The 16,839-nt window shown below is 35.1% G+C and overlaps 1 protein-coding gene across 2 annotated transcripts in view; it reads right to left on the reverse strand.

Annotated features, from left to right (window-relative positions):
• KPNA4 (karyopherin subunit alpha 4) overlaps positions 1 to 16,839 on the reverse strand; it is a 68,821-nt gene that overhangs the window by 38,714 nt on the left and 13,268 nt on the right. For both annotated transcript variants that reach the window (XM_030328703.1, XM_030328704.1), the window contains 4 exons: positions 4,180 to 4,224; positions 3,213 to 3,302; positions 3,074 to 3,103; positions 2,938 to 2,990 (listed from right to left, as the gene is read on the reverse strand). In XM_030328703.1, coding sequence (XP_030184563.1) covers positions 2,938 to 2,990; positions 3,074 to 3,103; positions 3,213 to 3,302; positions 4,180 to 4,224 — 218 coding nt within the window. The remainder of the gene's footprint in view (positions 1 to 2,937; positions 2,991 to 3,073; positions 3,104 to 3,212; positions 3,303 to 4,179; positions 4,225 to 16,839) is intronic.

The following is a 16,839-nucleotide window of genomic DNA, read 5'->3' on the forward strand; positions in this document are numbered from 1 at the left end:
AATGAAAACTCTTTGCCCTAGCCTAAACCATTCCACAAGTTGGCTCCATTTTACCTAACTAATCTCATTCTCTGTAATTCAAAAATAGATCAGTTGTCTGTCCCACCATTTCAATCTCATTTCCAGGCCCTTCACATCCTAGTCCCTACACTTGGAATGCCCTCTTTTCCGTCTATTCAAACTCTTTATCTATTCAAAGTCCATTTCAAGTTGTATGTTTTCACAGTACCCTCTCTGAATTCCAAGAACATTTACACAGCATATGCTTACATTTGCTATTAAGTATCGCTATTTTTAATACACTTCGCTGCCTTCTCAATTAGGTTCTAAACTTTTTACATAGCAAGAATTATACTAAATGCCTTTCACAGTATTTTCCACAACATGGCACAATTCTTTTTTTTAAAAATTTTTTTTTAACGTTTATTTATTTTTGAGACAGAGAGAGACAGAGCATGAATGGGGGAGGGTCAGAGAGAGGGAGACACAGAATCTGAAACAGGCTCCAGGCTCTGAGCAGTCAGCACAGAGCCCGACGCGGGGCTCGAACTCACATACCGCGAGATCGTGACCTGAGCCGAAGTCGGACGCTTAACCGACTGAGCCACCCAGGCGCCCCTTCATGGCACAATTCTTAACACAAAGTAGAAAATAACCCAGTCTTTCTTAATCGAGGTTCTAGATTTAATAAAAGAATTTTACTTCATTTACTTTACTTCATTTTACTTCACTGAGGACATTCTTAAATATTCAGAAATGTCCTTTTTTTCTGAGTGCATAATGTTGCATATAGTATCTACAAAATATGAGATCAGTTTGATGCTACTGTCTTGATCTGTGCTAAGGTACCATCAAGTTTTACCACAGGTGCTTTTACAACATCACTGTAAATTGTTAGCATATTTAAAAAAGGCAAATAAAGTCTTAGTATTTTTGATAAATGAGTTTGATTTTGTATACTCCCCGAAGTTGTCTCAGTATCTCCTAGAGAGTCAAAGACCATCATTTGAGGGATGCCTGGGTGTCTCAGTTGGTTAAGTGCTCAACTCTTGATTTCAGATCAGATTATGATCTCATGGTTCGTGGGATCGAGCCCCCGTTGGGGCTGTCAACGTGGAACGTGCTTGGGATTCTCTTCCTCTCTCTCTGCCTCTCTCCTGCTTGCACGCACACACACACACGTGTACCCTTTCACTCTCAAAATAAATAAACATTAAACAAACAAACAAACAAAAAACACAAAAAAACAAAGACCCTAATTTGAAAATATCTGCTTTAGGGGCCTTAGGGCTTTAATTATTTTGTAGAACTCCTATTGAGAAGAGTTGCTCCAAAACTATCAAATAATCAACAATGAAAAATGGTGAGCATAATGTATCAATTTTTTCCAGTTTATTTATTTACTTTGGGGAGGGGGGGCAGGGAGGAAGAGACAGAGACAGTGACACAGAATGAGAATTCCAAGCAGGCTCTGCACAGGAGCCCGACACGGGGCTTGAACTCATGAATCATGAGATCATGACCTGAACCGAAATCAAGAGTCAGACACTCAACCGAATGAGCCACCCAGGTACCCCTCAAATTTCATCATCATTCTATCTATAAACATAATTTGCCATTTTGAGATGTGAATACTCCTATGATTTTCTTCCTACATAACCAAGTTCTCTCTACGAAGTTCTTTTACCTGTAGTGGGCAATAGTGTTAATTCTATAATTTTCCTATCTGTTCTAGGGTTTTTAAAATACACAAAAGTAGGAAAGCTAATAACCTATTCATTAATACAAACGTCTCAGAAACAAGTTTTTCTGGTTCCCCTCTTAAAACATAGGAGCATACACCTCTAGACCACAGATTTCACAGCAGAAATATACAAAATAACATAATATTCCTACCTGGAAATCCACTGGGAAACTCTGTAGCCCTCAATCTTTTATCTTTTATTTTTAAAAACTTTACATCCAAGTTAGTTAGCATATAGTGCAACAATGATTTCAGCAGATTTCTTAATGCCCCTTACCCATTTAGCCCATCCCCCCCCCACAACCTCTCCAGTAACCCTCTGTTTATTCTCCATATTTAAGAGTCTCTTATGTTTTATCCCCCTCCCTGTTTTTATATTTTTTGCTTCCCTTCCCTTGTTCATCTGTTTTGTATCTTAAAGTCCTCATATGAGTGAAGTCATAGGATATTTGTCTTTCTCTGACTAATTTCACTTAGCATAACACCCTCTAGTTCCATCCACCTAGTTGCAAATTGTAGCCCTCAATCTTAATGTCTACTTGCCTGTACACTGCTATAGTAAGCTTATAACTCAATTTATTGTTTGATTAAAATAAGGACTGTGAAAAGAATTAGCTACCTGGGCAGGAGATGAAAAACCTGACTTTTTATAAAATTAAACCTATTAATAAAAAGTGAAGTTTTATAAATAACGTTTTTTGGGGTGCCTGTGTGGCTCAGTTGGTTAAGCATTCAACTTCGGCTCAGGTCATGATCTCACGGGTTCATGAGTTCGAGCCCCACGTCAGGCTCTATGCTGACAGCTGAGAACCTGGAGCCTGTTTCATATTCTATGTCTCCCTCTCTCTCTGCCCCTCTCCAACTTGTGCTCTCTCAAAAATAAATAAAAACATATAAAAGAATTAAAATAAATAAATAATGCTTTTCTATTAGTTGCTAGCAATAACCTGTCAAATCAACTCTTTCCTAGCATCTATGTATTCTGCAACTTGAAACTTTATCTGAGTTTAGAAAAAACTGCTATCAATACACTAAACCAGAAAAAAAATTTTTAAGTAAATTTAGTTAGTCTATGGACTGTTCTTTATTGTTTGTCATCAAACTTGAGTCACAGTAGTACTACATAGTGAAAAGTCAAACAGAATTCTTGTGTAAGTTATGAAATTTAAATATGTCCTCAAAATTTAACTTACCTAGCAGCTTGAACTGCACTTAACTGAATTCCTTGGTTATCACTTGAAGCATTCTATAAAAAATTAAAACAATTTTTGATATAGATACACAGTAATTAGAAATACAAATGAAGACACGGGAAAACGCTCAACTTACTTGAACAATAGCTTCTAGAGAGGTATTTTGCTGTAAAAAAATTACAGAGAAAACAAAGTTAAAAAGTCACCTTAAAATTCTTTATTTATGTAAAATCTTTCATTCGTAGTTTTATGTTACCAGAATAATGATAACTTACCACTCTATAATCGCCATCTATATCAGAATCTTCACAGATATCTTCATGTGGTACATTCCTTCTCTTTAAGAGATGTTCATCTCTTTTATTCTTAACAAAAAAATCAGAAAAAGAACTTTAGTTAAATAAAAAGATAGTTTCATACAAAGGTTATGCAATCCTGTCCTACAAAATGAAACAGGAAGTGCCTTTTAAAAGTAAAACGCAAATGAAAAATTAAACCAAATTGTGAATCAAACACTTAAGCAACACTAATTTGAGACCCAAACCCCAAATACTACATTTTTAATGAACCGTGAACTATATAAAAACAAACTGAAAAACAAAAAATTCTGATTAAAAAAGATAGTGTACAGTTTAAGCCAGAACCAAACATATATATTTATTTAAAAGTACTAAACCATTTTATACATCATCTGGGAGCTTCTCTTTATCACCTAAAAACAAAGTCAAAGCAAAAGGTGGGCAGTTCAAAATCAGACAGAAATCAACAATTCCTTACAAAAATCAAGGGCCACTTAAATTTCACTTAAAATGTGTGGGACAAATTTAAAGATATATATTTCCAACTATAACCCATTTTTCTTTTTTTACAGACATAACTTATTTTAATACTTGAAAAGTTGATGAAATTTGTAAGTAAAATAAGTTCTTTTCAGGGCATATTTACACCTGTAAATAGCAGAATTATTTAGTAAAACTGTATAGTTATGACTTACACTTCATATAAATTATTAAAAATTACAGAAGAAAAACACCACATAAGAATTCATTTATCTCTATTTCTGGATAGTGGACAAGTTGTATCTTGCCAACTTCAATAGCCTAAGTTTAGTCAAAATCCTTCAGTTTTCAAAAGAAAAAGAAATGCTAGGCACTTGAGATTAATATACATTTAGTACCTTCCATATATGCTATAATGTTGTTAGAATTATGCTTGGAAGTACCCAATATTAATCAGACTCACCTTCCTTAATTCAACTACAACTTCATTTCGTTGTCTTCTCATAGTCTACAAGAAATTAAAGAAAAATATGTTTTTAAAAACACCCCAATTTCCATCACCCAGAGAAAACCACTAGTAACATTTTAATGTACATCCCATAATCTTTTCTTCTAGTCATACATGTACATAGTCACATTTTACTCATAATAAAGATCATAGTATATATATATGATTTTCTATATTAGATATAAAATTTTAAAACTGTAGCATTTATAAAAATACAAAGATACAAAGAATAATAGAACCCATAAGCTCGCCTCCCATATGAACCACAACACTTAAGTAATACATGTACAAGGTTAGTAAACTCAACTGCTTAAAAGGAGGGGTGGGGGCATCTACCTGTCAATCCAGGTCTTTCTCTAAAGGTGACCAGTGTTAGATTTACTGTGATTCTGACACACTTATCGATTTATTTTGTCTTCACCTTATTTTTGTTTACTTATAGAGTTTAGAGCCCTTCCATGGTGGTATATACAAATATCTTCTATTATTATTATTGAGAGAGAGAGACTGCACAAACACATGCATTCACTTGCACAGGGGAGGGGCAAGCAGAGACTCTTAAGCAGGTTCCACACCCAGCACCAAGCCTGAAGTGGAGCTGGATTTTGGATCTCACAACTCTGAGACCATGACCTGAGTGAGTCCAAATCAAAAGTAGGAAGCTTACCCAACTGAGTCACCCAGGCACCTCTCTTTTTCGTTATTTCTAACGACCACATAATTTTTTATCACATACTGTAACTATTTTCTTATTCTTTTAATATGAATTTTTCTCATTTTAAACTTACCTAACACATGGATACATGTTCACTGTAAAACATTCAAACCTTCAGATGAACAACAGAAGTTTATGTTCTTTTTGTATAAGTTCCCCTCATTCTTTCTAGTGACTGCATAGGTCAGGGCATACCAAGTAGAAATAGCAAAATCACAAATACTCAGATGTCTAATAAAGATCTCAAACTTATATCCAAAGCCAAACTTTTGATTTTTAACAAACATACATAACTCTATCTGATCTCACATGGTTCATATAGGGGGTGAGACCATGAATTCTTTTATTCTTTGTACCTTTTTATAAGCCTTATGTTACTGTTTAAAAAATTTATGACATATCCAGTATTATAGATCTGCTGATAATTTCAAAGAGATTTCAGTAAATGTCAACTCTATTCTTCCAGATGCACAGACAAAAACTTTAGAGCAATCCTGGATTCTTCTTCTTCTCTCATGTTACACATTCAATCTGCTAACAAATCCTCTGGTTCAACCTTCAAAACTTATCCAAAACCCAACTACATATCACTATCTTCTCTGCCACTACTCTGGTCCAACTCTCCATTATCCTTCACCTAGATTATTGCAAAAGCCTCTTAACTTGTATCCCTCTTTCTGCTCTTGCCTGCCTTCTCCCCCAGTTCATTCTTATCACAACAACCAAAGCAATCCTCACAGGGAATCTTAATTCTTGAATGCCACAGTCTCCTTTGACAGCTGGTGAAATCAATGAACACCTTCCACACGGTGTTTTAAAATACAGATAAGAAATACATAAGGTTACAAAGAAAAGCAAGTATATTGACATACAGTTGTCAAAAATATTTAAGCATGAAAAAACTGTAATATATGTACTTCGTTATTACATTAAACAGGTTCTAGCAGTGAGTCCAACAACTAGTATAATTTCAAAGTGATGATAATAATGATATCCTGCAAAAATGTTTTACTAGTGGTGTCAAAAAGTCACAGGTAACTTTAATAACTGCTGCAGTTTACTGGCTACATTATTAAATGAAGGAAACACTGTTAGAAGTTAGTGAAAAATAAAGATGTAATTTTTTCTAAGTTTCTAGGCCTTCCTAAATTCTACTTATAGACTCCAAGGGAGGAAGGACCCAGTAAAAGAACCCCTTTCTAAAAAGTCAGCCAGATCACGGACTTCATATTGTATTACAAAGCTGCAATCATCAAGACAGTATGGTACTGGCACAAAAACAGACACTCAGATCAATGCAACAGAATAGAGAACCCAGAAATTTACCCACAAGTGTATGCCCAACTAATCTTTGACAAAGCAGGAAAGAATATCCAATGGAATACAGACAGTCTCTTCCACAAGTGGTGCTGGGAAAACTGGACAGCGACATGCAGAAGAATGAACCTGGACCACTTTCTTACACCACATGCAAAAATAAACTCAAAATGGGTGAAAGACCTAAATGTAAGACAGGAAGCCATCAAAATCCTTGGGGAGAAAGCAGGCAAAAACCTTTATGACCTTGGCCACAGCAACTTCTTACTCAACACATCTCCAGAGGCAAGGGAAACAAAAGCAAAAATCAACTATTGAGACCTCATCAAAATAAAAAGCTTCTACACAGCGAAGGAAATAATCAGCAAAACTAAAAGGCAACAAAAAGAATGGGAGAAGATATCTGCAAATGACATATCAGATAGAGTCAGTATCCAAAATCTGTAAGGAACTTCTCAAACTCAATACCCAAAAAAACAAATAATCCAGTGAAGAAATGGGCAAAAGACATGAATAGACACTTCTCCAAAAAAGATATCCAGATGGCCAACTGACACATGAAAAAATGCTCAACATCTCATCATCAGGGAAATACAAATCAAAACCACAATGAGATACCACCTCACACCAATCAGAATGGCTAACATTAACAACTTAGGCAACAACAAATGTTGGTGAGGATGCAGACAAAGAGGATCTCTCTTTTGCACTGCTGGTGGGAATGCAAACTGGTACAGCCACTCTGGAAAACAATTTTAAAAAAATTAAAAATACAACTATCCTACGACCCAGCAATGGCATTACTAGGTATTTATCCAAGGGATACAGGTATGCTGTTTTGAAGAGGCACATGCACCCCCATGTTTATAGCAGCACTATCAACAATAGCAAAAGTATGGAAAGAGCCCAAATGTCCATTGATGGATGAATGGATAAAGATGGGGTATACATATACAATGGAGTATTACTCGGCAATCAAAAAGAATGAAATCTTGCCATTTGCAACTACGTGGATGGAACTAGAGGATATTATGCTAAGCAAAATTAGTCAGAGAAAGACAAACATCATATGACTTCATTCATATGAGGACTTTAAGACACAGAACAGACGAACACAGGGGAAGGGAAGCAAAAATAATATAAAAACAGGGAGGGGGACAAAACTAAGAGACCCTTAAATATGGAGAACAGTGTTACTGGAGAGGTTATGGGAGGGGGGATGGGTTAAATGGGTAAGGAGCACTAAGGAATCTACTCCTGAAATCACTGTTACACTATATGCTAACTAACTTGGATGTAAATTTAAAAAATAAAATTTTTAAAAATCAAAAAAATAAATAAAAAGTAAGCCAGATGATGTGATTTCCCTTTTCAAAACTATCAAAGGCTGTCTATCAAAACTATCAAACTCCAGTTTGGAGTAAAAGCCCAGTCATTAAAATGGTTTAAGTCCTCTCAAATCTCTAACCTTAACTGTTTTTCAATTACCACCTTTCAGACCTCAGGTTCTATCATTTTCTTGATTCACTTTGCTGTATCTGCACTAACTTAACTATTCTCCTAACACACTAGAAATTTTCTCTCTTCAAGGCCTTCACTAATAGACTCTACAGCAACTCCAAAGAATGGACTCCATGGCCAAACTGCTAGAGTTTAATTTTCAGCCACACTACTTACTAGCTCTCAATGCCTCAGTTTTCTTATCTATAAAATGAGGATAGTAAAAATACCTATTGCATAGGATACTATATAAAGATTGAATAAGTTAATATATGTAAAGGGCTTAAACAGCTCCTGTCACATAGCAATATATGTGTTAGCTATTATTATTACTGCTACTGTGAATTCCTCAGGCTGTAACGCTGTTCCTTCACTATCTGCAGTGCCCACATTCATGTTTGAATCTCTCAGAAGTCACCTCCATGGTAAGGTCTTCCCCTTCCTAACCATCCAGCAACTCTCCAACTGGGTACTCTCTATTCCTCTTCTATGCCTTATTTTTCTCCATATCATTTATCACATTCTAATATGCTATATATAATTTTACTAATTGTTACCCTCTCCCTACTAGAATATAAATTCCATATATAGGGAATAACATAAGGAATAAATATTCCTTCTCAAAATGTATTGGGTAATCTTATATGTACAGAAATCTTTACCTCAATTTTTGACCAAACCAATTTATTCCATCTCTGTTTAAGTGAGTTTTTGATGATCATTTGAGCTTTGATACAGATATGTATTTAAAAAATAACTAAAGAATCAAACTGGACCACTTTCTTAAACCATCCACAAAAATAAACTCAAAATGGGTTAAAGACCTAAATGTGAGACCTAAAACCATAAAACCCCTAGAAGAAAACACAGGCAGTAATTTCTTTGACATCAACCATAGAAACATTTTACTAGGTATGACCCCTCAGGCAAAGGAAACAAAAGCAAAATTAAACTAGGACTATACCAAAATACAAAGGTTTTGCACAGCAAAGGAAATCATCAACAAAACAAAAAGGCAACCTACTGAATAGAAGATATTGACAAATGACATATCCGATAAGGGGTTAATATTCAAAATATATAAAAAAAAATGTCTACAACTCAACACCAAAAACGAATAAATAATCCAATTAAAAAATGAGCAAAGGATCTGAATGGACCTTTTCCCAAAGACATACAGATGGCCAACAGACACATGAAAAGATGCTCAACATCACTAATCATCAGGGAAATGCAAATTAAAACCACAATAAGATATCACTTCACATCTGTCAGAATGGCTAAAATCAAAACCACAAGAAAGAATAAGTGCTGGCAAAGATGTGGAGAAAAGAGGACCTGTGTGCACTGTTGATGAGAATGTAAATTGGTGCAACCACTGTGGAAAACAGTATGGAGTCTTCTCAAAAACCTAAAAATATCAATACCATACAACCCAGTAATTCTACTACTATTTACCCCCAAAATACAAAAACACTAATTCAAAAGAATCCAAGCACCCCTATGTTTACTGCAGCATTACGTACAATAGCCAAATTTCGGAAGGAACCCAAGTGCCCATCAATGGATGAATGGATACAGAAAATGTGGTGTGTATATATATATGTATGTATATATATATACATACATATATACACACACACATATATATATACACACATATATATGCATATATATGTATACACACACACAACAGAATATTTTTCAGCCATAAAGAAGAATGAAATCTTCCATTTGCAAGGACATGGATGGAACTAGAGTACAATGCTTAGAGAAGTCAGTCAGAGAAAGACAAATACCATGACTTCATTCATATGCAGAATTTAAGAAACAAAGAAAAACAAGAGACAAAAAAAGAAAATACAGAGAACTGCTGGCTGCCAGAGGGAGGTGGCTGACAGGTGAAACATGTTAAGGGGATTAACGTACACTTATCAGGATGAGCACTGAAAAGTATATAGAATTGTTGAATCATTATATTGTACACCTGAAGCTAATATAACACTGTATGTTGATTATGTTTGAATAAAAAAATAAAAACCAAAATCCCTGCCAACTGTTTTCCAAACTGGTTGTGTAACTGTCCATCCCAGTAACAGTAGAGTTTCCTTCACATTTTTATCAATATTTGAAATGGTCAGTCTTTTTCATGTAGCCATTTTAATACATATGTAGATGTTTCATTTCCCCAGATGATTAATGATACTGAACTTCTCATGTGTTTCTTTTCTATCTTATATTTTCATTCAGAAAGTCCTTCTGAATCTTTTGCCCTTAAAAAAATACCAAGATCAAAAAAATACAAATAAGGCTGCAAAATGAATAAAAATACTTGGCCAAGTACTATCATAAGAATTTCAACATTCACTATCTTCTAATTATTATAGCCTTAAGAGATAAAAACAACAACCACAACCACAAAACATTTGTTTCTTTTTATAAGTAAGGAAACTGAGGCCTAGAGAAGTTAAATTACTTAATTGGCCAAGGCCACACAGCTATAGTGGGACAGCTAGGATCAGAATTCGGACAGTCTCATTCAAAGCCAATTAACCATTAAGCCATACAGTTTTCCTCAAGTCTTAAAATCAAATACAGTTCAAGCCAATTTTAGAGCCTATGGCTCATACTAAAGAAAAAGCACTATCATGAAGACCGTGGGCTTTGCACTGTCTCACAATACAATAGCAATAAACAATTCTGGTAAACAACAACAAAAATTTGGTCCTAAAAAATTAGGTCCAATGTCTCACAGACAGAAAATAAAACTGTAAACTGTACTACTTAACAGATTATACAATAGACTTCTGAGGGACTGATATTTGTGGTCAAAAAAGGTTTTAATAAAAACTAGTAAGTATTCCATCTAATAAGCAGAATTAAGTTATAATGGGCTTTAACTTCTTTTCAATAAAGCAAAATATTGCACAAAAAATAAAATATTAAATACACACTATTACACAAATATTTTATTTACACTCAAAGAATTTTTCCCATTACAGTACATCTTATTAAATTTGGAGTTTCTGATAATTTGGAACTACTAATAAAGGATTTATCAAACCAATTTAACATTTTAGTAGTGACACAAACCTTAGGCTACTACTACCGACAGAAATTTATTTACAAAATAGGAGATTTGACAATCTATTACACAGCAAGAGAGCAAGAAAGAATTTTCTTCTCTTGAGAAAAAGCTATTACCTTCAAGGTAAAGAGAAGACCGAATGAACTAGTAGAAAGACTTCCTATGCACCAGTGTGGCAGCATTTACCCGTTTTTTATTGCAAAAAAACCATGTCTTAAAAGTGGAATTAGATATTTAGACAATTACAAGTCACAACTCCATCTCAAATAAAGGACTTTTATTTCTCTGGGGCCCCATGAAAGGGGTATAGAAGGCTTATTTTTCTAAGTCTTATCTTAGAGAGTTTTCATATACTACATGCAAATATAATAGTTGTGATATCACATGACTTACACTGATGCAGTGAGCTGTCAATTAGAATTCCAAAAGGCTGACAAACTGGCCAAAGACTTATTTATAGGCCAAAGAGCTATCTAAAGGACAAAGGCAGTCAATGGGGGGATGGGGAGAGAAGCAGAGAAAGGCTGAGTAAGGAGTATAGTTTAGGCAGATAACCCAGAATTTTTATATTTCTTTGCTTGTAATAAATATAGTTACAAAATCCTATATTCAGGCAAAAGGGGACAAGAAATTGTCAAAAAAAATTCAAACAAGTGAATCTTACAGAACACAAGATAATTTTTTAATTTAACAAATTAAAAATAGTTATGATAGTGTTCATCACTATCATAATTCTAGGGATTAAACACCTTCCTCTTATGAGAACAGGGTTCAGTACTTCCTTTTCCAATTTATAGCTATTTGATTTCTAACTAGTGCCTACTTAATTTCTAAGTCACTTTTTACCAATGTATAGTTTTTTTAAAAAAAACTCTAAAAACTAGTAATTTAAGATGTGATGATGTTATACTGTATGAAATTTTAATACCTTAAATTTTTTTTTTTTTAATTTTTTTTTTCAACGTTTATTTATTTTCGGGACAGAGAGAGACAGAGCATGAACAGGGGAGGGGCAGAGAGAGAGGGAGACACAGAATCGCAAACAGGCTCCAGGCTCTGAGCCATCAGCCCAGAGCCCGACGCGGGGCTCGGACTCACGGACCGCGAGATCGTGTCCTGGCTGAAGTCGGACGCTTAACCGACTGCGCCACCCAGGCGCCCCTAATACCTTAAATTTTGAGTAAAATATGAGGGTTTAGATTAATTAGTAAGGACTCAACTCACCTCACTGAAGAAAAATTCTAAAGTTGGTCATACAGAAGATATGGCATGTAATGCTGTGATTTTATTTTATCCAGCCTATCTTGATACCCCAGGGATGTTAACATAGCACAAAAAAAAAAAAAAAAAAAAAAACACACCAAGAGAAAATAAAAAGTTAAATGATTAATCAGGCATGAGATATTTTGTGGGGTGATGGGATATATTCTATAACCTGGATTATAGTAATGGTTGCAAAACTATGAAAATTTACTAAAAATCATTGAACTGTACACTCAAAATGGGTTTTAAGCAAAATAAATTACATCTCAATAAAACAATTTTTAAAAAGTTATACATACACAAACATACATAACCTTCCCCTCCCCTTGTAGCATGAGATTCTACAGTATTATTATTTACAGCCTGCTGGGAAGCATTCACTCAATCATTCAAATATTTATTAATCACCTACTTGTCAAGCACTAGAAATACAAAGGCGGATCAGAGATAGCATTATCAATGGCTTTAAGGTGGCAGTTCTTACGACAGAAAAATATAATTTAATAGAGTCTAACATTTTGCAAACATTTGGTGCCAAACACCATTTAAAACACATTACTTGACTTTACTCATCTAATAAATGTGTTACACATGTACTGTTTTTGACAGTAAAAAGTTTAAAGTAAGCGAAGAAAGACTGAAGATGAAATATAAGCTGAATCTTTAAGAATAAATGAAAACTGATCTAGAGACAGGCATTCCAGGTAGAAAATATAGCATATACAAAAAGAGAGGATTATAAAAGATGGTGCACGCAGGATCTGTTGAAGAATGTCAGAAGCCAGAAATGGAAAAGTAGGCAAGGAACCAAATCAATCACATTATATAAAGCTAACCTACACAACAGTTCAGAGAAAAGCAATTTACTGGCATTTTCAACCCAAATGATCATCACATCTTAAACATACCTGGTAGGTACAACAGTTGTTCAACCCAATAAATATGGTAAACCAAATGCTAAAATGTGTAACTACAAAAGTCTGTTTTCCCATTCCTTTCCTATTTCTACCTCCTTTCATTTCCACTTGCTGATCTCTCCAGGAGGAGTCATCATGGTACTTATCCATGCCTTTGCTAAATATGTATGCTGGCAAATAAATCCCAATTTTACATTTATGACAATAAAAGGGACATTAAAAAAATTTTTTTTCAATATTTATTTTTGAAAGAAAGTGTGAGTGGCAAAGGGGCAGAAAGAGAGGGAGACAGCATCTGAAGTAGGCTCCAGGCTCCATGCTATTAGCACGGAGCCTGACGCAGGGCTCGAACCCATGAGCTGTGAGATCTAAAAGGGACATTTTAAATGCTTAATGTTAAATGCTTACTAAAACAGCGATTTCTCAGAGATAGTATTTATTAATAGTAGTAAAATTCTAATTAGCACCACTAGCGATGGGCAAGTCTTCATAAGAGAATCATATTCTTACCTCTAACAAATAAAAAGATAACTCAAGACTGAGTGTAAGTCTGAAAGTAAATTCAACAGGAGGCCAGATTTAACTGTGGCAAGCTACAGTAACAGTTTTTAAAAAGAATTCTACTAAAAATAATAATACTTTAAAATGATCCACATCTAGGGGTGCCTGGATGGCTCAGTCGGGTAAGCGTCTTACTTCGGCTCAGGTCATGATCTCACAGTTCATGAGTTCCAGCCCCGCATCAGGCTCTGTGCTGACAGCCCGCTTTGAATTCTGGGTCTCCCGCTCTCTCTGCCCTGCCCACCCCCCACACTCACATTCTCTCTCTCTCTCTCTCTCTCTCTCTCTCTCTCAAAAATAAAAAACATTAAAAAGAAAATTTTAAATGATCCACATCTAAATTATAAGCACTGAAATAATTAGTGCATAATTATAATTTAAAAATCACAAAAAACGTTAAGAAATTATTAACAGTTGTTAACTCCAAGGAATGGGGTTACAGTAGCTTCACTAATATTTGAATAGGGAAATGTATTAAATTCAGAAGTTATACATATCTCTTTGGAAAAGTCAGAAAATAAAGAACAGAAAAAAATTGCATTTCTAGTTTTTTATATTCACCTATTTTGTACAAGACACACACACACACGTCTTTGGTGTCATACCCAAGATATCACTGTCCAATCCAATGTCATGAAGTTTTTGTCCTGTTTTTTTCCTAAGTTTTGTTTTAGGTCTTACGTTTAGGTCCTTGATCCATTTTGAGTTTAGTTTCTAGTATATGGTGTTAGGTAAGGGTCCACCTTCATTGTTCTGCTTGTGGATATCAAAATTTCTCAGCCCCATTTGTTGAAAAGATGGTCTTTTACCACTGAATGGTCTTGGCACTGTTGTCAAAAATCTCTCACATTAAAAAAAAAAAAATCTTACATGCAAGAGTTTATTTCTGGGCTCCCTATTCTATTCCACTGGTCTATGTATGACTTTGTGTCAATACCACACTGTCTTGAATACTATAGCTTTGGAGTAAGTTTTATTTTTTTATTTTTTTATTTATTTTTATTTTTTTAAATTTTTTTTCAACGTTTATTTATTTTTGGGACAGAGAGAGACAGAGCATGAACGGGCGAGGGGCAGAGAGAGAGGGAGACACAGAATCGCAAACAGGCTCCAGGCTCTGAGCCATCAGCCCAGAGCCCGACGCGGGGCTCGAACTCACGGACCGCGAGATCGTGACCTGGCTGAAGTCGGACGCCTAACCGACTGCGCCACCCAGGCGCCCCTGGAGTAAGTTTTAAATTAGGAAGTGTGAGACCTCCCCAACTTTTGTCTTTTTCAGGATTGTTTTGGCTATTCAGCGTTCCTTACAATTCCATATGGACTCTTCTATTTCTACAAATAACACCACTGGGATTTTGATAGAGACTGCATTAAATCTGTAGATCACTTTGTAGACACTTAACAGTAAGTCCTCCAACCTATGAACATGCGATGCCTTTCCATTTATTTGTGTCCTCTTTAATTTCTTTCAGCAATGTTTTGTAATTTTCAATGTAAAAGTCTTTTACTTCATTGGTTAAGTTTATTCCTAAGTATTTTACTCCTTTTGATGTTACTGTAACTAAATATGTTTCTCACTTTCCTTTACAGATTGTTCCTCAGGAGTGTATGCTGATTTTACATCCCGTAACTTTGCTGAATCATTAATTACTGCTAACATTTTTTGGGGAGGATCTTTAGAGTTTTCTACATAAAAAGATCAAGCCATCTACAAACATAGTTTTACTTCTTCCTTTCCACTTTGGATGCTTTTTATTTCTTTTTTCTTGCCTAACTGCTCTGGCTAGGACTTCAAGACTATGCTGAACAGAATTGGTAGAAGTGGGCATCCTTGTCTTATTCTTATTCTTACAGGAAAAGCTTTCACTTATCATTGAATATGTTGTCTGCTGGTGTTTTTCATATTTGATCTTTATTATGTTGAGGGTTTTTATCATGAGGGAGTACTGATTTTTGTCAAATGCTTTTTCTGTATCAATGGAGATCATGTGTGGTTTTGTTCTTCATTCTTGTTAATGTGTTATATAGTACACTCATTTTCATATATTGAAGCATTACATTACATTCCAGGAATAAATCCCACTTGGCCACAGTATATAATCCTCTTAATAGACTGTTGAATTGTTTGCTACTTTTTTGAAAATTTCTGCCGACACTATTCATCAAAGATATTGGACTGCAGTTTTCTGGTAGTGTCTTTGGCTTTGGTACTAGAGTAATGCTGGCCTCATAGAATGAATGTTAAAGTATTCCCTTATCTTCAGTTTTTTGAAAAAGTTTAAACAGGATCGGTGTTAATTCTTTAAATGTTTGGTAGAATTCACCAGTGAAGTCCTCTGAACCTGGGCTTTTCTTTGTTGGGGGATTTCTGATTAGTGATTCAATCTTTTTACTAGTTATAGGTCTGTTTAGATTTTCTGTTTCTTCAAGATTCAGTCTTGGTACGTTGTATGTTTCTAGCAATCTATCCATTTCATCTAGGTTATCCAATTTGTTGGTGTATAAGTCATACATACCCTTTTGCAATACTTTTCTCTACAAAACACACAACAAGTGAAAACATTACCTTACATGAGGAAATACTAAATGTGGGTACATAAATAACTACTCTAAGAGTTCAATGAGTGATCGATACAAATTGTTGATGAGGAAAATCTGTATGCCAGACTCTGTGATGAGAATTCAGAGTAGTATACAAAATAGACAAAGTCCATATTGAACCGACGCCTCCAATTCAACTGAGGCTTCAGTGCAACCTACAAATATAAATCAGAAATGGCAAAGTAAAAGGAAAACAAGAAGGTGTTTCCAAGGGATCCACTAAAAGCAAAGATAAGACAAGCAAAACTGAGTGTTAAAGTTAAGGTGGATTTACCTGCCCAAGTGGCAGAAGAGTCTAAGATGAAGTTATACAAATGGGGGAATTATAAACTAAAAAGGTAGGAATTTAAAAAAAAAATTTTTTAATGTTTATTTATTTCTGAGACAGAGAGAGACAGAGCATGAGCGGGGGAGGGGCAGACAGAGAGGGAGACACAGAATCCAAAGCAGGCTCTAGGCTCTGAGCTGTCAGCACAGAGCCTGACGCGGGGCTCCAACTCAAAAACCGTGAGATCATGACCTGAGCCGAAGTCGGTCGTTCAACCGACTGAGCCACCCAGGCACCCCAAGAATTAATTTGCTGTTTAGTGTTTGCCCCTTCCCTAGTATTTATGTAGGAAACACTCAGATATCTGCTAAACCGAACTGACAGC

The sequence above is a fragment of the Lynx canadensis genome, chromosome C2 (assembly GCF_007474595.2).
Source record: "Lynx canadensis isolate LIC74 chromosome C2, mLynCan4.pri.v2, whole genome shotgun sequence".
Taxonomy (NCBI): domain Eukaryota; kingdom Metazoa; phylum Chordata; class Mammalia; order Carnivora; family Felidae; genus Lynx; species Lynx canadensis.